The sequence below is a fragment of the Nerophis lumbriciformis genome, linkage group LG29 (genome assembly GCF_033978685.3).
Source record: "Nerophis lumbriciformis linkage group LG29, RoL_Nlum_v2.1, whole genome shotgun sequence".
NCBI classification, from domain to species: Eukaryota; Metazoa; Chordata; class Actinopteri; order Syngnathiformes; family Syngnathidae; genus Nerophis; species Nerophis lumbriciformis.
In genome coordinates, this window is record NC_084576.2 from 2,649,270 (window position 1) to 2,671,880 (window position 22,611).

Here is a 22,611-nt window from a genome sequence, read left to right on the forward strand (position 1 = left end):
TCACAAGAAAGGATGGGGCGAGGTACACCCCTTTGTCCACGACTGCGTGAGCAAATAGTCAAACAGTTTAAGAACAACGTTTCTCAAAGTGCAATTGCAAGAAATTTAGAGATTTCACCACCTACGGTCCATAATATCATCAAAAGGTTCAGAGAATATGGAGAAATCACTCCACGTCAGAGGTGGGTAGTAACGCGCTACATTTACTCCGTTACATCTAGTTGAGTAACTTTTGGGATAAATTGTACTTCTAAGAGTAGTTTTAATGCAACATACTTTTACTTTTACTTGAGTATACAGGTAAAAGCCAGTAAATTAGAATATTTTGAAAAACTTGATTTATTTCAGTAATTGCATTCAAAAGGTGTAACTTGTACATTATATTTATTCATTGCACACAGACTGATGCATTCAAATGTTTATTTCATTTAATTTTGATGATTTGAAGTGGCAACAAATGAAAATCCAAAATTCCGTGTGTCACAAAATTAGAATATTACTTAAGGCTAATACAAAAAAGGGATTTTTAGAAATGTTGGCCAACTGAAAAGTATGAAAATGAAAAATATGAGCATGTACAATACTCAATACTTGGTTGGAGCTCCTTTTGCCTCAATTACTGCGTTAATGCGGCGTGGCATGGAGTCGATGAGTTTCTGGCACTGCTCAGGTGTTATGAGAGCCCAGGTTGCTCTGATAGTGGCCTTCAACTCTTCTGCGTTTTTGGGTCTGGCATTCTGCATCTTCCTTTTCACAATACCCCACAGATTTTCTATGGGGCTAAGGTCAGGGGAGTTGGCGGGCCAATTTAGAACAGAAATACCATGGTCCGTAAACCAGGCACGGGTAGATTTTGCGCTGTGTGCAGGCGCCAAGTCCTGTTGGAACTTGAAATCTCCATCTCCATAGAGCAGGTCAGCAGCAGGAAGCATGAAGTGCTCTAAAACTTGCTGGTAGACGGCTGCGTTGACCCTGGATCTCAGGAAACAGAGTGGACCGACACCAGCAGATGACATGGCACCCCAAACCATCACCCAACCATGCAAATTTTGCATTTCCTTTGGAAATCGAGGTCCCAGAGTCTGGAGGAAGACAGGAGAGGCACAGGATCCACGTTGCCTGAAGTCTAGTGTAAAGTTTCCACCATCAGTAATGGTTTGGGGTGCCATGTCATCTGCTGGTGTCGGTCCACTCTGTTTCCTGAGATCCAGGGTCAACGCAGCCGTCTACCAGCAAGTTTTAGAGCACTTCATGCTTCCTGCTGCTGACCTGCTCTATGGAGATGGAGATTTCAAGTTCCAACAGGACTTGGCGCCTGCACACAGCGCAAAATCTACCCGTGCCTGGTTTACGGACCATGGTATTTCTGTTCTAAATTGGCCCGCCAACTCCCCTGACCTTAGCCCCATAGAAAATCTGTGGGGTATTGTGAAAAGGAAGATGCAGAATGCCAGACCCAAAAACGCAGAAGAGTTGAAGGCCACTATCAGAGCAACCTGGGCTCTCATAACACCTGAGCAGTGCCAGAAACTCATCGACTCCATGCCACGCCGCATTAACGCAGTAATTGAGGCAAAAGGAGCTCCAACCAAGTATTGAGTATTGTACATGCTCATATTTTTCATTTTCATACTTTTCAGTTGGCCAACATTTCTAAAAATCCCTTTTTTGTATTAGCCTTAAGTAATATTCTAATTTTGTGACACACGGAATTTTGGATTTTCATTTGTTGCCACTTCAAATCATCAAAATTAAATGAAATAAACATTTGAATGCATCAGTCTGTGTGCAATGAATAAATATAATGTACAAGTTACACCTTTTGAATGCAATTACTGAAATAAATAAAGTTTTTCAAAATATTCTAATTTACTGGCCTTTACCTGTATTTATAGAGAAGAAACGCTACTTTTACTCCGCTACTTTTATCTACATTCAGCTCGCTACTCGCTACTAATTTTTATCGATCTGTTAATGCACGCTTTGTTTGTTTTGGTCTGTCAGACAGACCTTCATAGTGCCTGCCTTTCAACAAATACAGTCACTGGTGACGTTCACTCCGTTCCACCAATCAGATGCAGTCACTGGTGACGTTGGACCAATCAAACAGAGCTAAGGGTCACATGACCTGACTTAAACAAGTTGACAAACTTATTGGGGTGTTACCATTTAGTGGTCAATTGTACGGAATATGTACTGTACTGTGCAATCTACTAATAAACATTTCAATCAATCAATCAAAACTGTGAAGGAAAAAAGACAATTTTTCCCGTCAAAAGCCTAAAGACTGACTGCACAGTTCCAGTCTTCACAATAAAAGTCCTGCTCCATCGCGCATGCGCTTTCAAAATAAGAGTCTCCGAAAGCCAGCGCAAACAAGCTAGCAAGCTACGGAGTTTGCCGCCAATGTATTTCTTGTAAAGTGTATAAAAACGAATATGGAAGCTGGACAAATTAGATGCCAAAAACCAACCACTTTCATGTGGTATTAGACAGAAAGGAGTAACTTTTTTTCTCCTCCATTTGAAAACGTGGCCGTTATCACTACTGTCTGATTACAATCAATACAAGTCATCAGAATCAGGTAATACGCCAACTTATATTCTTGTCTTCATGAAAGAAAGGAATCTATATGTGTTAAACATGCATGTATATTCATTAAAACACCTTTAACATGTAAACAAAAACGGCAAAATAAATAAATATAAATTATATACTGTATATATATATGTGTATATATATATATATACATATATATATGTATATATATATAAATGTGTGTGTATATACATATATATATATGTGTGTATATATATATATATGTGTGTGTGTGTGTGTATATAATATATATATATATATATATATATATATATATATATATATATATATATATATATATATATATATATATATATATATGATATGTGTGTGTATGTTACTCATCAGTTACTCAGTACTTGAGTAGTTTTTTCACAACATACTTTTTACTTTTACTCAAGTAAATATTTGGGTGACTACTCCTTACTTTTACTTGAGTAATAAATCTCTAAAGTAACAGTACTCTTACTTGAGTACAATTACTGGCTACTCTACCCACCTCGGCTCCACGTAAGCGGCATGGCCAGAAACCAACATTGAATGACCGTGACCTTCGATCCCTCAGACGGCACTGTATCAAAAACCAACATCAATCTCTAAAGGATATCACCACATGGGCTCAGGAACACTTCAGAAAACCACTGTCACTAAATACAGTTGGTCGCTACATCTGCAAGTGCAAGTTAAAGCTCTACTATGCAAAGCGAAAGCCATTTACCAACAACATCCAGAAATGCCGCCGGCTTCTCTGGGCCCGAGATCATCTAAGATGGACTCATGCAAAGTGGAAAAGTGTTCTGTGGTCTGACGAGTCCACATTTCAAATTGTTTTTGGAAATATTTGACATCGTGTCATCCGGACCAAAGGGGAAGCGAACCATCCAGACTGTTATCGACGCAAAGTTCAAAAATTATGGGGGTGCATTAGTGCCCAAGGCATGGGTAACTTACACATCTGTGAAGGCACCATTAATGCTGAAAGGTACATACAGGTTTTTGAACAACATATGCTGCCATCTAAGCGCCGTCTTTTTCATGGACACCCCTGCTTATTTCAGCAAGACAATGCCAAGCCACATTCAGCACGTGTTACAACAGCGTGGCTTTGTAAAAAAAGAGTGCGGGTACTTTCCTGGCCCGCCTGCAGTCCAGACCTGTCTCCCATCGAAAATGTGTGACGCATTATGAAGCGTAAAATACGACAACGGAGACCCCGGACTGTTGAACGACTGAAGCTCTACATAAAACAAGATTGGGAAAGAATTCCACTTTCAAAGCTTCAACAATTAGTTTATTGAGTGTTGTTAAAAGAAAAGGTGATGTAACACAGTGGTGAACATGCCCTTTCCCAACTACTTTGGCACGTGTTGCAGCCATGAAATTCTAAGTTAATTATTATTTGCAAAAAAAAAAAATAAAGTTTATGAGTTTGAACATCAAATATCTTGTCTTTGTAGTGCATTCAATTGAATATGGGTTGAAAAGGATTTGCAAATAATTGTATTCCGTTTATATTTACATCTAACACAATTTCCCAACTCATATGGAAACAGGGTTTGTACATGGAGGACATGATGGAGGCTTTCGGGACATGCTGCTGTCCAGGCACGTGCACACATAGGGCCCTACGGGTGCTTGAGCCCCTGCCCTTTTTGCCTCGTCTTAAAAAGTGCCCTCTGCCTGTGTGTGTGTGTTTTTTTTTCTTCTTTTTTTTTTCTTTGAACAACAATAATAAATTCCTGTCAGGGATGTAAAAAAAAAACAGCGGTACAAAAACTCCACGTTTTCTTGTAATACCGGGTTGTTTGAGCCTGCCGCTTCCGCCAGAGAGAGAGAGAGAGAGAGAGGGCGAGTGAGTGAGTAAGTGAGAGGAGAGAGAGCCAACTGCGGCGCTGAGGAGACGTCACGTGACAGTCGAGCAACTTGAACCTGTGAGTTATGGTCTAGTCGCCGTCCACTTATTCAGCATCTAATATGGGTAATATTTCAGAAAAACGCTGTATTATTCTATTATTCAATGTGTCAGCTTCTGTTTTTGCCGGACGTCGGAGCACGGCACATCAAATCCGCACAGAGCAGAGCGGATCGTGCGGGACAGGAAGTAGTGTACGAAATACAAAATAAAACACCGGGTTAATTTTCAAAATAAAATGCACTGTGTTTACGGCGGATCACATTTCTCTCACAGTAGAGGTTTAGATATAAAGTTTATAGTGACTTTGCTATTTCTGTGTGGGTTAACAAAATAATAATAATAATAACGATAATAAGAATAATGATAATGATGATGATGATGATGATGATGATGATAATAATAATAATAATAATAATAATAATAATCCATCCATCCATCCATCTTCTTCCGCTTATCCGAGGTCGGGTCGCGGGGGCAGCAGCCTAAGCAGGGAAGCCCAGACTTCCCTCTCCCCAGCCACTTCGTCCAGCTCCTCCCGGAGGATCCCGAGGCGTTCCCAGGCCAGCCGGGAGACATAGTCTTCCCAACGTGTCCTGGGTCTTCCCCGTGGCCTCCTACCGGTCGGACGTGCCCTAAACACCTCCCGAGGGAGGCGATCGGGTGGCATCCTGACCAGATGCCCGAACCACCTCATCTGGCTCCTCTCCATGTGGAGGAGCAGCGGCTTTACTTTGAGCTCCCCCCGGATGACAGAGCTTCTCACCCTATCTCTAAGGGAGAGACCCGCCACCCGGCGGAGGAAACTCATTTCGGCCGCTTGTACCCGTGATCTTGTCCTTTCGGTCATAACCCAAAGCTCATGACCATAGGTGAGGATGGGAACGTAGATCGACCGGTAAATTGAGAGCTTTGCCTTCCGGCTCAGCTCCTTCTTCACCACAACGGATCGATACAGCGTCCGCATTACTGAAGACGCCGCACCGATCCGCCTGTCGATCTCACGATCCACTCTTCCCTCACTCGTGAACAAGACTCCGAGGTACTTGAACTCCTCCACTTGGGGCAGGGTCTCCTCCCCAACCCGAAGATGGCATTCCACCCTTTTCCAGGCGAGAACCATGGACTCGGACTTGGAGGTGCTGATTCTCATCCCATTATTATCATTATTATTATTATTATTATTAATAATAATAATAATAATTTCAGCATTCTGGGGATATAAGATGTAGGTTATCTGTTAGGAATATTACCATCTGTATTTAAACTTGATTCATGTTGATTATGCCTGCAGCACAATGCCAAAAAAATAAAGGATACAGAAAAGGAAGGAGAAAGAGCGCCAGGAAGCAGCTAAGGGTAGCAGACCTCTTAATGCATGGCTAAAACCAAGTACTAGCACCAGAATTGAAGAAAGACCACAGACCTCAGAAAGTGTCACACCTGAGAGAGAGGCAGAGACCTTAGAAGCAACACCTGAGAGAGAGGAGGTGGCGAGTGTAGAAGCAACACCTGAGAGAAAAGAGGCTTTAGATGCAACTCCTGACACAGAGGAAGCCATAGAAATCCCGGTAAATGTTGGGGAGGAAGAATCCACAGGAAGGGAGGCAGATGATACTACTGCAGAGGAAGCCATAGATGAGGGGGAAGTTGAAGGAGATACAAGTGATGTAGGAGAAGAGGTCTTATCAAATATTGCAGTATAGTATAGTTGTATAGTTAGCTTCCTATTAGCAAATTTAATTTTACATTCATTTCCATATTGTGTAAAGGACCAAAAAAAAATGTCCTGCCCTTTTCTGACTTTGAGCCCCTGCCCCTCTATAATCATGTGCACGTCCCTGCTGCTGTCAGATTAAAATCCCGCTGTCGATCCTGGTGGGATTGCTCGCCGGAAATTGGACACGTCGCGGCCCGCAAAAGAAAAAATCCTTCCGCAGGTTTACAGACAGAAACTTTGTTACAACTTTTACTTCCTTTATTTAGTCATGTTTAATGTCTTCTTGGAGTTTAGCTCCTCACAAACTTTGGTTTAGCTTTTTCCTGAGGTGTAAAAAGTCGCAAATGAGATCTTTGTTGTGAAAGACTGTACTCCATCCGTAAGTACTTTTAATTAACTTTGGAATATTCACGCATTCACGCTACAGCACATCCATGTGTCGCTACTGACCCCTAGTGACCAGTCAGTGTACACTACTACGGTACACATATCACCATATGTTTATTTGTCTTAAAAAAAACAACACCATAGATTAGACTGATCATCGAAAATGACAAAATCTAATGAATCAGATTCAACTATGAAAATCTTTTGTTGACGAGAGCCCTAATAATTCACCTAAACAAATCCAAGCTATGCCAAAACTGCTTAAGAAAAAGGGACAAGGTGATAAAGCGTCTGAGAGGCACTAGACCAGGGGTGCTCTTTTTACAAAGAACAATGTGCTAATACTTTGGGCACCTGTTGAAACGTATGTTGCTTTCACTCTTCTGTCAAACTGTCATAATTTAAGTTTGGAGACTGTTCAAAGACTTTGACCGGTGGCACACGTACCTGAAGTTTTTGAAGTCCACACACTCGCAGAGTACAGTCAGCTTTGTTAAAGAGTATGGAGTCCATCTCCTCCATCTCCTCCATCCTTCCGGGCCCAGAAAAAATGTCTTCCATGGGCTGAGAATGCACACAAAAATAGCACTAAATTCTGGGCCCCCAAACACTAAACTCCTAAAGCCCCCCCCATTCCACCCTAAACCTAAAAATATATTTTATTAAATCAAATCAAATCAACTTTATTTATAGAGCACATTTAAAATTTACCACAGGGGTAGCCAAAGTGCTGTACAATGAGCAGGTTAAAAGATAAAACGAGTACCGAGCAAACACAACACAACACAAACAGAACACGATAAAAAATAAATAATTAAAATAGAATTAATAAAAACATAAAAACATAAAAACAGGATCACAGCAGGTGTATTATGGGGCGCCATTGCAGGATGGATATCACTCAGTGTTAAAAGCCATGGAATAAAAGTATGTTTTTAAGAGAGATTTAAAAACAGGAAGAGAGGAGGCTTGTCTAACACTCAGGGGTAGGTCGTTCCAGAGCTTGGGAGCAGCAACGGCGAAAGCTCTGTCACCTCTAAGCTTCAGCCTTGTGTCAGGGACCGTCAACAGCAGCTGATCGGCTGATCTTAAGGATCGGGTGGGGCAGTAAGGCTGAAGGAGGTCGGAGAGATAGGTTGGCGCGAGGTTGTTTAGACATTTAAAAACAAATAAAAGGAGTTTAAAATGTATTCGGTAACGCACAGGGAGCCAGTGAAGGGACGCTAAAATAGGGGTGATGTGCTCACGTCTGCGGGTCTGTGTTAGCAGACGAGCAGCAGAGTTCTGCACGAGCTGCAGGCGGGCGAGGGAGGCCTGGCTAATGCCAACATACAGGGCATTACAATAATCAAGACGAGTCGAGATAAAAGCGTGGATTAATTTCTCAAGATCATGTCTTGATAGAAGCGGTTTCACTTTCGCTATTTGGCGTAATTGATAAAAGCTTTTTTGAACGACGCTGCTGATTTGTTTTTCGAATTTAAAATCTGAGTCAAACTTTACCCCCAGGTTTGTGACACAGTCGCTGAGATACGGGGTCAGAGTGCCGAGGTCAACGTTGGGGGAGGGAGAGCGACTTGGACCGAACAACATAACTTCTGTTTTATCTTCATTTAGGCTCAGGAAGTTAGCTGAAAGCCAGACTTTGATGTCGTGCAGGCAGTCAATAAGACGTTGAACCGTGTTATTTTGTGCCATGGGAAAATAAATCTGGCAATCATCGGCATAAAAATGAAATGCAATACTGTACTTCCTAAAAATAGAACCAAGGGGGAGAAGGTAAAGCGCAAATAAAATTGGGGCAAGGATTGAGCCCTGGGGGACCCCATGTGGTAAAGGAGCTGTGGACGACATAAAACTGTCTACTTTTACACAAAAACTCCTGTCGGTTAGGTACGACCGGAACCAGTTGAGGGCGGCGCTAGCGCCGCTACTTTTTTCCCACGCTTTGAACTAAAGATTTCCGATAATGGCTTTTTTGCCGATATCCGATATTGTCCAACTCTTAATTACCGAGTCCGATATCAACCGATACCGATATATACAGTCGTGGAATTAACACATTATTATGCCTAATTTTGTTGTGATGCCCCGCTGGATGCATTAAACAATGTAACAAGGTTTTCCAAAATAAATCAACTCAAATTATGGAAAAAAATGCCAACATGGCACTGCCATATTTATTATTGATGTCACAAAGTGCATTATTATTTTAACATGTCTCAAAACAGCAGCTTGGAATTTGGGACATGATAGGGCTGAGAGAGCATGAGGAGGTTGGGGGGCGGGGGATAGGGGTTAGCAGGGGGGTGTATATTGTAGCGTCCCGGAAGAGTTAGTGCTGCAAGGGGTTCTGGGTATTTGTTCTGTTGTGTTTATGTTGTGTTACGGTGCGGATGTTCTCCCGAAATGTGTTTTGTCATTCTTGTTTGGTGTGGGTTCACAGTGTGGCGCATATTTGTAACAGTGTTAAAGTTGTTTATACGGCCACCCTTAGTGTGACCTGTATGGCTGTTGACCAAGTATGGTTGGCATTCACTTGTGTGTGTGAAAAGCCGTATTATGTGATTGGGCCGGCACGCAAAAGTGCCTTTACGGTTTATTGGCGCTCTGTACTTCTCCCTACGTCCGAGTACCACTCCATACAGCGGCGTTTTAAAAAGTCAGAAATTTTACTTTTTGAAACCGATACCGATAATTTCCAATTTTACATTTTAAAGCATTTATTGGCCGATAATATCGGCAGTCCGATATTATCGGACATCTCTACTTTGAACCATCCTGCTTATAAAACGGTGCGGTTAATTTATTGAATTTTCTTCGCTAACGGCCATAATGATTTGTATTCAACAAATAATTTTCATTGAACACCGACAGAGACACTGAAAAGGTGTGTTATTGTTAATGCTAGGGCGCCATCTTTTGGTCGAGTTTGCTCACTGCGGGTTGAAAATGTACCCATGCGCTCTATAGCCCGGAAAATACTGTAGTCGCCACCCTATACACACACTTGGTATGTTTAAATGCACACAAAAAAAACAAATTATTGCATGGATTTGGTTCAAATCAGCATTTAAAAACACAATTAAAAACCTTCCTTGGGTTTTTGACTTTATAAAGATGGGTTTAACATATCTAGATTAACCCGCCCGAATAATTAGTTTTTGTTTTTAAAATAAAAGTTTGTATTTTTTTTTTTCATGAATTCAATATAAAGTAGCCACAATCTGAATAAAAAAAAAACACATAAAATATTCAGTTTATTCACTTAAATATGATTATAAAAATTTATGAAATTTTTGTTTATTTAAGAGTCTAAAGTAGACATTATCTGATTCACAAAGGATTGTCATCAGTGGATAATACTACTGATAATCACAATAACACATTATTGTTATAATGACTATAATATTGCCTCTCCAGGGAGTTAACTGCCCCGTCTTTAAAAAAACTAGTTAAATTTAAATTTTTGTTATTAATAGTTAAACTTAATCGAGGGTCTTTGAACGCACCACAATTAGATGCAAAAGGGAAACTGGTACATACATTTCTATGCTGCCAGATAGATTTGTTATATGATTTATTATATTTTTACCTCTCTTCGATGACCTCATCTTTTCCCAAAATGCTGGCACTGTGTGTGAATGCTTTAAAGGTGAGCTTTGATGACTTTATGACGTCCGTGTTGAGTGAAGTGTTCAAATTTACATTTGCCGCTATCCATGTCGAACAAACCATTTCGGGGGTGATGCACTTTATTATTGAACATTCGCGACTATATACATTTTACATGATCATTCATGGCCTCTTTTTCTTAACTTATACATCTAAGCACTTCATGCGCCTTGTTATGAGTTACCAAATACTGCGGTGAATATGCCACTAGATGTCAGGATTGCACAAAAAGTGAAGACTGAGTAAAAGGAAACTAACTACAATACTTCCTCTTTGTGGTTTCACTGAGGCGGAAGCTGGATGCCTATATAAGGACGTAATTTCCCCGGACTTGTGAAACGTGGGTGAGTGGTCTTTTTTTTTCTTCTAATGGAAACTGTCAGCAACCCCGGTGAGCAAGATGGAATTTCTAATGCTGTTCAAAGCCTGGCGTCATGCCAGTGGTGAATGCCTTGGCTAGTTCTTCACTTACGGTGTTTCCTGTCATCTGATGTAGTAATCCTTGTGGTATTATAGGTGATTTGTCAGAATGTGTCATAGTATTAGGTCATGTAGTCAAAAAATAGAAACAATATTTACAGGTATGCTGCTCAGAGCGATGGTGCAGTTGTCCGTTTTGGGGCCTGTGGTCTTGATAACTCCAAACGCCACCATGACATTTGAGAACAACGCTGAAAAGCTGACTTCCACTTCTACCCGACAAAGGAAAATCAGCCGCTTCTTTCTTGGTAGCTCTGGGAAAGACATGTAACAAGAAAATGTATTAATTACAACAATATTTGATCAGATCAATAAAACAAAATAATTGGTCAAATTGTTCAAAGGGAATATTTTATCTCCTTTTTTGCAGAATACGAATGCCTTAGAAATCACTAGCTTTGTCCTTGGTTCTACTTAAAGGGGAACATTATCACCAGACCTATGTAAGCGTCAATATATACCTTGATGTTGCAGAAAAAAGACCATATATTTTTTTAACCGATTTCCGAACTCTAAATGGGTGAATTTTGGCGAATTAAACGCCTTTCTATTATTCGCTCTCGGAGCGATGACGTCACAACGTAAAGTCAAAGAAATCTGCCGCCAGACCCCCATTGAATCTGCCGGAGTGTGTGAGCAATTCAGGGACAAAGGGCCTCGGTAGCACGGCAAGCAATGGCGGCAGTTTGTTCCCGCTGACGAGTGTGCTAAACCCCCTGGATTTCTTGGCTCACCGAAGATGATCAAGAGAAGAATATCGACCCTAGCTTCCCTGGCCTGCTGACATCAACTCCAAAACTGGACAGATCAGCTTTCAGGAAAAGATAGCGGATGAGGGTATGTCTACAGAATATATTAATTGATGAAAACTGGGCTGTCTGCACTCTCAAAGTGCATGTTGTTGCCAAATGTATTTCATATGCTGTAAACCTAGTTCATAGTTGTTAGTTTCCTTTAATGCCAAACAAACACATACCAATCGTTGGTTAGAAGGCGATCGCCGAATTCGTCCTCGCTTTCTCCCGTGTCGCTGGCTGTCGTGTCGTTTTCGTCGGTTTCGCTTGCATACGGTTCAAACCGATATGGCTCAATAGCTTCAGTTTCTTCTTCAATTTGGTTTTCGCTACCTGCCTCCACACTACAACCATCCGTTTCAATACATGCGTAATCTGTTGAATCGCTTAAGCCGCTGAAATCCGAGTCTGAATCCGAGCTAATGTCGCTATATCTTGCTGTTCTATGCGCCATGTTTGTTTGTGTTGGCTTCACTATGTGACGTCACAGGAAAATGGACGGGTGTATATAACGATGGTTAAAATCAGGCACTTTGAAGCTTTTTTTAGGGATATTGCGTGATGGGTAAAATTTTGAAAAAAACTAAATAAAGTAAAGCCACTGGGAACTGATTTTTGATGGTTTTAACCCTTCTGAAATTGTGATAATGTTCCCCTTTAAAGAAGATAAACACAATGAACGCACCCTGCTTGTTATTTATGCGCTCTCACACATAAATGATTATTAATGGTGTCATGAGGTACCAGCCTGGAGTGAAAGAGATGGTGGAGAATGTGTGTGCTAGGTACATGCGTCAAGTTACGTTTCAGTTTCGATTCTTGAGCTCAAGGCACGGCAAATTGTAAGAACAAAAGCATGAGAAGGTGGGCAAACATTTTAGAGGCCGCTCCAAACTTTTGATAGCGGAATGGTATCTCTATTGCTTGTACTTACTCCTGTTTTGTAGAATTAATTGTTCAACTTCAGTTTGAGTCACCGCTCAGCATTTTAGAACAAACCTGGGCATTCTGCGGCCTCCGCGTGAGGCCAATCATAAATTACAAAATACATTTAAAAAAGTATCTATCTCGTGTGTGCAATACAACGGTGCTGCTTTTGTTTTGAAAAGCGTTATTTGTATTACTTCCGTGTGGACGTATGCTCGTGCGCGATTGTGAGTGAATGTGAACAGCGGCAATCACAAATTACAAAATACATTTAAAAAAACATCTATGTCGTGCGTGCAATACAATTGTGCTGCTTTTATTTTGAAAAGTGTTATTTATGGGCGTATGCCCGTGTGTAACCTGTGAGTGAAGGTGCACAGCGACAAGTGATGCACGGTTTACACCCGAGACGCTAAAAAGAGAAAAGCAGGAAGCATGAAGTGCTCTAAAACTTGCTGGTAGACGGCTGCGTTGACCCTGGATCTCAGGAAACAGAGTGGACCGACACCAGCAGATGACATGGCACCCCAAACCATCACCCAACCATGCAAATTTTGCATTTCCTTTGAAAATCGAGGTCCCAGAGTCTGGAGGAAGACAGGAGAGGCACAGGATCCACGTTGCCTGAAGTCTAGTGTAAAGTTTCCACCATCAGTGATGGTTTGGGGTGCCATGTCATCTGCTGGTGTCGGTCCACTCTGTTTCCTGAGATCCAGGGTCAACGCAGCCGTCTACCAGCAAGTTTTAGAGCACTTCATGCTTCCTGCTGCTGACCTGCTCTATGGAGATGGAGATTTCAAGTTCCAACAGGACTTGGCGCCTGCACACAGCGCAAAATCTACCCGTGCCTGGTTTACGGACCATGGTATTTCTGTTCTAAATTGGCCCGCCAACTCCCCTGACCTTAGCCCCATAGAAAATCTGTGGGGTATTGTGAAAAGGAAGATGCAGAATGCCAGACTCAAAAACGCAGAAGAGTTGAAGGCCACTATCAGAGCAACCTGGGCTCTCATAACACCTGAGCAGTGCCAGAAACTCATCGACTCCATGCCACGCCGCATTAACGCAGTATTTGAGGCAAAAGGGGCTCCAACCAAGTATTGAGTATTGTACATGCTCATATTTTTCATTTTCATACTTTTAAGTTGGCCAACATTTCTAAAAATCCCTTTTTTGTATTAGCCTTAAGTAATATTCTAATTTTGTGACACACGGAATTTTGGATTTTCATTTGTTGCCACTTCAAATCATCAAAATTAAATGAAATAAACATTTGAATGCATCAGTCTGTGTGCAATGAATAAATATAATGTACAAGTTACACCTTTTGAATGCAATTACTGAAATAAATCAAGTTTTTCAAAATATTCTAATTTACTGGCTTTTACCTGTATATACACATATACATATATATATATATATATATATATATATATATATATATATATATATATATATATTATTGTATATGTATATACATTAGATGCGTGTATATACAGTACAGGCCAAAAATGTAGACATAGTTTCTCATTTCAATAGGTTTTCTTTATTTTCAAGACTATTTACCTTGCAGATTGTCACTGAAGGCATCAAAACGATTGAAGCTCATCGAGAGAATGCCAAGAGTGTGCAAAGCAGTAATCAGAGCAAAGGGTGAATATTTTGAAAAAACTAGAATATAAAACATGTTTTCAGTTATTTCACCTTTTTTTTGTTAAGTACATAACTCCACAACTCAGTTACAATCTACTATGTAAATAGTCATGAAAATAAAGAAAACGCATTGAATGAGAAGGTGTGTCCAAACTTTTGGCCTGTACTGTATACACTGTACATATAGTCATAACTATAATTGCAAGGAGATTTAGTAATGCATGATCAGCTTATAATAAGATTACTTTAAACATAATTCAAATATATTTGAGGAAGTGATGACATGTCAAAAATATATCCAGACAACCAAAACAGGAATAAACACTGAACAAAAAGGGAACTATCTCACAATGTCGCTTCTTTGACAAGAATAACTTTCAGAAGCGTTCTCAAATAGGGGGTCACATGCTGTGATAGTGTAGGAGGTGTGAACAAAAACACCATCGTGATGATTCAAGTTGAAATGGAATGACGAATGAATGCTAATTATATTTGATTCACAAAAAGGGAACATCCTTTTCAGCGAGGCACCAAACAATCTGTTACGTACTATTTGCTTGTCGCCAGCAAGATTCTCTCAGGCGCAGCTCCTTCGTGTAGCCGGCGGTTCGAACCGGATCTGCAAGCGAGCGAGGTTCCTTCAAGGTGTGCTTGATTTCCACAGCCTGCTTGCCTCTCACCAGTGGGTCTCTGCCTAAATCTAACGGAAACACAAGAAGGCCTTCTGTTAAGAAGTTATTCACATTTTTGCAGAATCTTAAAGGCAGGCATACAAAGTTTAAGCCAAATTTACTTTGGAATAAAAACCCAGGAGCATGTGCAGCTTGTTGCAGATGTTCCGAATTAAAGTCTGGTCAGACGACTGACTCATGCAGTGAGAGTTGGTTATGAAAAACACAGGCTTGTATAAGTCATACAGTCAGAAGCCAAAGTTTTAACAACTCTTGCACTCCTCTCCAACATGGGACTTCCTGAGTTTCTTCATAGCATTTATTGAGGTGAAGAAAATATTCATGGAATTCACAATGGTTGACACTAAGGAACTTTGGGGAATAAAAAAAAGCAGACATTAAAAAACACGAGGGAAAAATCAACAATGAATAACCAAAAAGAAATGAGGAAGAAGAAAAAAAACATCTGAGCAAGAGGGGAGATTATAAACACATAGTGTGGGGAGAATTGGTCTTGCAGCTATTCCATAAAATTATTAACTAGATAAGATAAGGTGGTGGAATTTACAAAACGAAAATAAAAAGATTTCTGGAAAGAACAGACCGCTTTCAATAACAAGATAAACAACTTTGCTTCCTCATTATGTAGCATTTATGTTACAAAATTCCAGCAGTTTATTGTTTTGAAATTGTTGCACAGAAAGCCGATAACATAGTACTTCCTCTGAATTATTAAAATCTGTGTTTTTCTTTTTAAACACAACAAAAGTTTGTGTTTTTCTTGATTTTTCTTAAGCTGCTGTGCATCCCTTGACATGTTGGCATTCCAACATTATAAAAAAATAAAATAAAATAAAAATATTAGCCTACAGTTAATGAACATCTTCATGTATGACTTCAGGTAAGATTACTGCCACATGAAAAGATAAAAACAATCTAATCAAAAGAATAAAGTCTAAATATTACAATCGTAAAGTCTTTTACGTAAGACTTCTACCTGGAAATGTAAATCATTTAAGAAAACAGACTTTATTCGCATATATAAAGTGATACCTGCAATTAAGTTACATTTGATAAACAGTTCGTTCTTTGTTTCTTTTTGGAATGCTGCTTATGGCACAGAGGTGGGACCAAACAAGCTCTGCTTCTTCCCACCCCTTTTAGACGGTCGATCACTGTGTAGGAATTTTGAGATTCCTCTATAAAAACTATGACCGTGTCTCAATGTTATGACTTTATTCTTACCAAGTTTTGGTGGAACTGCACGTTTTTTGGAATTGTGTCTATAATTCACAATCCTTATTAGAGATAAGAACACGTCTTTTTTTTAAGGCATTCTAACTCGTAAATAAAAGTCAGCTAACAATTTAGCCAATGGGAGCCATTAGCGTCATTGTGTCTATTGCATTTATTCCCACAGTAAAACCCAATAAATAAACATCCAAAACCAAATCCAAACGGGCACATTTATAGTAAAAGCAGGGAAGCGAGGAAACAGCAGACCACTCGATGACGTAAACATAGGGACAAACTGAAGTGATTACGTCACCACTATAAATAGTTTGTCTGGATTAGCGCTTACAATAATATCACTAATACTTGGTTAATATTCAAGTCACGAAATGTAAATAAAAAATTGTTGGCATTTTTTGAAGGGCTATTTATGCGATTTTATGGGCAGAATAGCGAAGCTCCCATTTTCTCTGCTGTAAGCAAACTTTTATTTAAGTTTATTTAATATTTAGAATGCATTAAAAATCTATCTGTTGTCATGTCTTTTATAATTATTGTGAATGATAGGCAAAATTCCCCAAAAGTGCAGTTGCCATTTTAAGTACGTATATTTGATCAGAGAGAAGCAACTTCCTTATACTGCTGTATTAACATCATCAGCTGGTGAGCTGCTTTCTCATCTCTGACCTCATGAAAGTTAATTCTATTATATATACATTATACTGGATAGTAAAATGATGTGGACATAAACTGCGAAATTGGTCAGCTTTGACAGCCAATTTAGACCCGGAGATGGCAAAAAAGACACGCGAAAGACGCTGGTTTGCACCCACTCTTTTTTTTAACCCTTCGCGAGGATTATAATTAATTATTCATGGGAACATACAAACAAACCATCAGTCACCATTCCAGTGAGAGCAGAAAGTGTCCAGTAAGTGATTGTTGTATAATTCTTGTTGGCTCTCATGAAGTCTGCATGAGTTGTAGTCAGTGTTGTTGAAGGAAAAAGTTAACGTCACGATGCGTCTTTGAAATTAGTATGCTTAAAATGATCAACATACGGTAATATTACATGTTATTAGGGCCCGCAATGGCCCATTGCAAAAGGACTCCCACAGGGAGTCCTTATGCAATGGGACATAAGGACCTATTGTTATTTGTTCGTTTTATTCTTTATTCTTTATTATTCTTCCGCCGCCTCTTTGAGCACTAATTTGACCCACTTAACATGCTTCAAAACTCACCATATTTGACCCACCCATCAGGACCTGCGAAAATTGTCTTTTAGTAAAAAAACTGAACCGCAAAAATCAAAATTGCGCTCTAGCGCCCCCTAGGAAAAAAAAAACTAAACCGCCTGTAACTCCAACTAGGAAGGTCGGAAAGACATGAAACAAAAACCTCTATGTAGGTCTGACTCAGACCTAACTTTCATAATGGTACATTCTCGGGCTAAAATCTACAGGAAGTTGGCAATTCCCCCTTCAATACAAAAAAGTACTAAAAACAGTCACTTTTGCCTCTTTGAGCTGTAATTTGACCCCCTTAACATGCTTCAAAACTCACCAAACTGAACACACACATCAGGACTGGCTAAAACTGTGATCTAATGAAATAACCTAACCCCAAATCTAAAAATTGTGCTCTACAGCAATTTTTTTATAAAACGCACAAAAAACTGCTCCTCGGATGAAAAATCTTACACAACTGCCTGTAACTCTCCCTGGGAAGGTCGGAGAGACATGAAACAAAAACCTCTATGTAGGTCTCACTTAGACCTACATTTCATAAATTGACAACCCCCAGCAAAAATCAACAGGAAGTTTGCTATTCCCCCTTCAAAACAATTTTTTGGGAAAAACCGGTCACCTTCCTTCAAAATCTATCTCCTCTGAGCGCGTTTGTCGTTTCGGCTTCAAACTAACACAGGAGAGAGATTAAACCCTTGTGTATAAATTAACAGAACAGTTTTTTTATAACTGCTCCGGTTTTGATTTTATGAGCCTTCAAAGAACCGCTGCGCTGATGCTGCTGCACTGCTGTTTTTGTAAGATGGCTGCTTAAAAGCAGGAAGCACCAAAATGCCCACACAATGCAGACAAGGTAGGTACACTAGACAAAAGTCTTGGGACACTTCAGACTAAAAGTACACAAAAGTATTGGGACACTTAGGACTAGCACCTGCCAAATACGCGGGCCCGTCCAACGCTGCTTGCAGCTTTAATTATGATTGTGCCTGTTACAGCGTGTATATAAAACATTGATGGAAGTGTTTAGAATGTTTTTTAAGCGCTTTATAGGCAGAATACAGCAACCCCCATCTATTGTTAGCTGACTTTTGCTAGCGTCTATTTACAAGTTAGAGTGCATAAAAAAAAGAAAATCATATGCGTTCTTATCGACATCAGGACTGTGAAAGATATGCAAAATTCCCAAAAAGTGCAGTTCCCCTTTAACACTGTAATTTATTTTGGTATCATAATACTCTGAACCCAAGTGGTGTTTTGTTATTGGACTTTTGTGCCCGTCACGGATTGTCCATAACGAACACCATGTTCAAGCATAAGGGTGTCCATATGTGCACTTGGCACCAGGACACCCTAGGCCGCAGTTCTATGATCGACTTTGTAGTTGTGTCATCGGATTTGCGGCCTCATGTTTTGGACACTCGGGTGAAGAGAGGGGCGGAGCTTTCTACCGCTCACCACCTGGTGGTGAGTTGGCTGCGATGGTGGGGGAGGATGCCGGACAGACCTGGCAGGCCCAAACGCATTGTGAGGGTTTGCTGGGAACGTCTGGCAGAGTCTCCTGTCAGAGAGAGTTTCAATTCCCACCTCCGGAAGAACTTTGAACATGTCACGAGGGAGGTGCTGGACATTGAGTCCGAGTGGACCATGTTCCGCACCTCTATTGTCGAGGCGGCTGATTGGAGCTGTGGCCGCAAGGTAGTTGGTGCCTGTCGTGGCGGTAATCCTAGAACCCGTTGGTGGACACCGGCGGTGAGGGATGCCGTCAAGCTGAAGAAGGAGTCCTATCGGCTTCTTTTGGCTCATGGGACTCCTGAGGCAGCGGACAGGTACCGACAGGCCAAGCGGTTTGCGGCTTCAGCGGTCGCGGAGGCAAAAACTCGGACATGGGAGGAGTTCGGGGAAGCCATGGAAAACGACTTCCGGACGTCTTCGAAGCGATTCTGGACCACCATCCGCCGCCTCAGGAAGGGGAAGCAGTGCACTACCAACACAGTGTATGGTGCGGATGGTGTTCTGCTGACCTCGACTGCGGAAGTTGTGGATCGGTGGAGGGAATACTTCGAAGACCTCCTCAATCCCACCAACACGTCTTCCTATGAGGAAGCAGTGCCTGGGGAATCTGTGGTGGGCTCTCCTATTTCTGGGGCTGAGGTTGCTGAGGTAGTTAAAAAGCTCCTCGGTGGCAAGGCCCCGGGGGTGGATGAGATCCGCCCGGAGTTCCTTAAGGCTCTGGATGCTGTAGGGCTGTCTTGGTTGACAAGACTCTGCAGCATCGCGTGGACATCGGGGGCAGTACCTCTGGATTGGCAGACCGGGGTGGTGGTTCCTCTCTTTAAAAAGGGGAACCGGAGGGTGTGTTCTAACTATCGTGGGATCACACTCCTCAGCCTTCCCGGTAAGGTCTATTCAGGTGTACTGGAGAGGAGGCTACGCCGGATAGTCGAACCTCGGATTCAGGAGGAACAGTGTGGTTTTCGTCCTGGTCGTGGAACTGTGGACCAGCTCTATACTCTCGGCAGGGTCCTTGAGGGTGCATGGGAGTTTGCCCAACCAGTCTACATGTGCTTTGTGGACTTGGAGAAGGCATTCGACCGTGTCCCTCGGGAAGTCCTGTGGGGAGTGCTCAGAGAGTATGGGGTTTCGGACTGTCTGATTGTGGCGGTCCGCTCCCTGTATGATCAGTGTCAGAGCTTGGTTCGCATTGCTGGCAGTAAGTCGGACACGTTTCCGGTGAGGGTTGGACTCCGCCAAGGCTGCCCTTTGTCACCGATTCTGTTCATAACTTTTATGGACAGAATTTCTAGGCGCAGTCAAGGCGTTGAGGGGATCCGGTTTGGTGGCTGCAGGATTAGGTCTCTGCTTTTTGCAGATGATTTGGTCCTGATGGCTTCATCTGGCCAGGATCTTCAGCTCTCACTGGATCGGTTCGCAGCTGAGTGTGAAGCGACTGGGATGAGAATCAGCACCTCCAAGTCCGAGTCCATGGTTCTCGCCCGGAAAAGGGTGAAGTGCCATCTCCGGGTTGGGGAGGAGATCTTGCCCCAAGTGGAGGAGTTCAAGTACCTCGGAGTCTTGTTCACGAGTGAGGGAAGAGTGGATCGTGAGATCGACAGGCGGATCGGTGCGGCGTCTTCAGTAATGCGGACGCTGTATCGATCCGTTGTGGTGAAGAAGGAGCTGAGCCGGAAGGCAAAGCTCTCAATTTACCGGTCGATCTACGTTCCCATCCTCACCTATGGTCATGAGCTTTGGGTTATGACCGAAAGGACAAGATCACGGGTACAAGCGGCCGAAATGAGTTTCCTCCGCCGGGTGGCGGGGCTCTCCCTTAGAGATAGGGTGAGAAGCTCTGTCATCCGGGGGGAGCTCAAAGTAAAGCCGCTGCTCCTCCACATCGAGAGGAGCCAGATGAGGTGGTTCGGGCATCTGGTCAGGATGCCACCCGAGCGCCTCCCTAAGGAGGTGTTTAGGGCATGTCCGACCGGTAGGAGGCCACGAGGAAGACCCAGGACACGTTGGGAAGACTATGTCTCCCGGCTGTCCTGGGAACGCCTCGGGATCCCCCGGGAGGAGCTGGACGAAGTGGCTGGGGAGAGGGAAGTCTGGGCTTCCCTGCTTAGGCTGCTGCCCCCACGACCCGACCTCGGATAAGCGGAAGAAGATGGATGGATGGATGGATGGATCATAATACTCCATCATATTTGTGTGTAAAATCTACTGTCCAAATACTTTTTTTTTCTTTTAGATAACATTAAAAAACACAAAATGTTGTCATTTAAAATCCTAATTTAGATCTCACATCTTTGTATAAAAAAGTGTCTAAGCTGTGGCTACATATTTGGAGCCTCGAATAACAGACACACGGTGCTCTCAGCAGGGTGCCCTGTCTCATCACAGCTGATTTGCGAGTAAAGTCATGCGAGTGGGAGCATTGGGGGGGGCTGTGGGAGGAGGGTCTGAAAAACCGAGCAGCTGTCTTGCGCTGTGCAGCTCTCGGGTTTCTTGCGGTTCTCAGAGCCTACAGTGAGAATTTCAAAAGAACAAGGTGACTTGTTAATGTTATCTTTAAAAAAATAAGATGTTACCAGGGGCAGTACCTATCGAGGAAAATGAGTCGCGAGTGATTATGCAAACTGCCTGAAGTCCTGCCAATGCTCCAGGGAGATAATAAGCGTTCCACTCAGATCTATTTACTTGACGTCCGAACAATAGTGATGTGCGGCTCGATACTGAAATATCAATACTGCCGATACCAAATCTTTATGCTCCAATACCGATTGTCAAATCAAAATATCGATACTTTTGATACTTTAGTTCAGGGGTGTCCAAATTTTTCCACCAAGGGTCGCATACTGAAAGGGTCAAAGTATGCACGGGGGCCATATTGATTACGGGTGTCAAAAAAAAAAAAAAAAAATTCAATTAAATTGCGATTCTTTTTTGTAACGATTTTTAATCTATTCAAAAAAGTAAAAAAAACTATTGATTTAATCTGACCTGTCTAGCCACTCAGGCAAATCCATATTGTTGAGGTCGATGCCCATATTTGTTTTCTTTTAGGTAATACAGAAATTTATCACAGCTGTGTATCTGTTTTATGGAGGAATTTAGTTGATCATAGAACTGGAAAGAATTGTTATTAAAAAGTATTGTTGTTTAATCGAGAATTGTTTTGAATCAAGAATCGATTCTAAATCGAATCGTTACCCCCAAGAATCGAATCGTGTGGTGCCCAAAGATTCACGGCCCTAATATTGATATTTTTTTATTTAAAAAAAATGCTAAAAATAAGATATTGTGTCAGCTTTGTAACATATATTTTATTCTTATTTTAAGAGCGTCTAATAATTTAGATCAGGGGTGTCCAAACTTTTTCCACCAAGAGCCACATACTGAAAAGTTAAGTATGGGGGCGCCATTTTGATATATTTCTATTTAAAAAAAAATGCTAAAAACGAATTATATATATTTAAAGACAAAACGTTGGGGTATAGGTGACTAAGTATATTATTATTGAATATAGACTTCAAAAGTTCAGTTTTTTCTCATTACATTCCAATTATTTGCTCTTTTTTTACACTATTACTGTTGTTTATATATATGTTATTTGAAAACACACAATTCTTGGAATTTTATCAGGCCCATCATGTGTATTTGCACAAAGTATCAGTATTGGATCAGTATCTTTAATACCAGCCTGAATTTTACTCGGTATCGGATCGCAAAGAAAATCAGTGATATCGCACATCGCTACCAAACAACCTCATGGATGTAAAGGCTCCCAGTGTCTAATTTACAGCATTGGAGATGA

General features: G+C 41.4%; 2 protein-coding genes across 3 annotated transcripts in view; one reads left to right on the forward strand and one right to left on the reverse strand.

The window, feature by feature from the left end:
- Positions 1-22,611, reverse strand: part of malt3 (MALT paracaspase 3) — a 48,565-nt gene that overhangs the window by 5,459 nt on the left and 20,495 nt on the right. For both annotated transcript variants that reach the window (XM_061925225.2, XM_061925226.2), the window contains exons 11-13: positions 14,697-14,846; positions 10,872-11,026; positions 7,065-7,181 (exon numbers count right to left, since the gene is read on the reverse strand). In XM_061925225.2, the coding sequence (XP_061781209.1) occupies positions 7,065-7,181; positions 10,872-11,026; positions 14,697-14,846 (422 nt within the window). The remainder of the gene's footprint in view (positions 1-7,064; positions 7,182-10,871; positions 11,027-14,696; positions 14,847-22,611) is intronic.
- Positions 10,421-22,611, forward strand: part of alpk3a (alpha-kinase 3a) — a 68,634-nt gene continuing 56,443 nt past the window's right edge. Inside the window, exon 1 of the mRNA XM_061925224.2 lies at positions 10,421-10,636. The gene's annotated coding sequence lies outside the window, so the exon portion shown is untranslated. The remainder of the gene's footprint in view (positions 10,637-22,611) is intronic.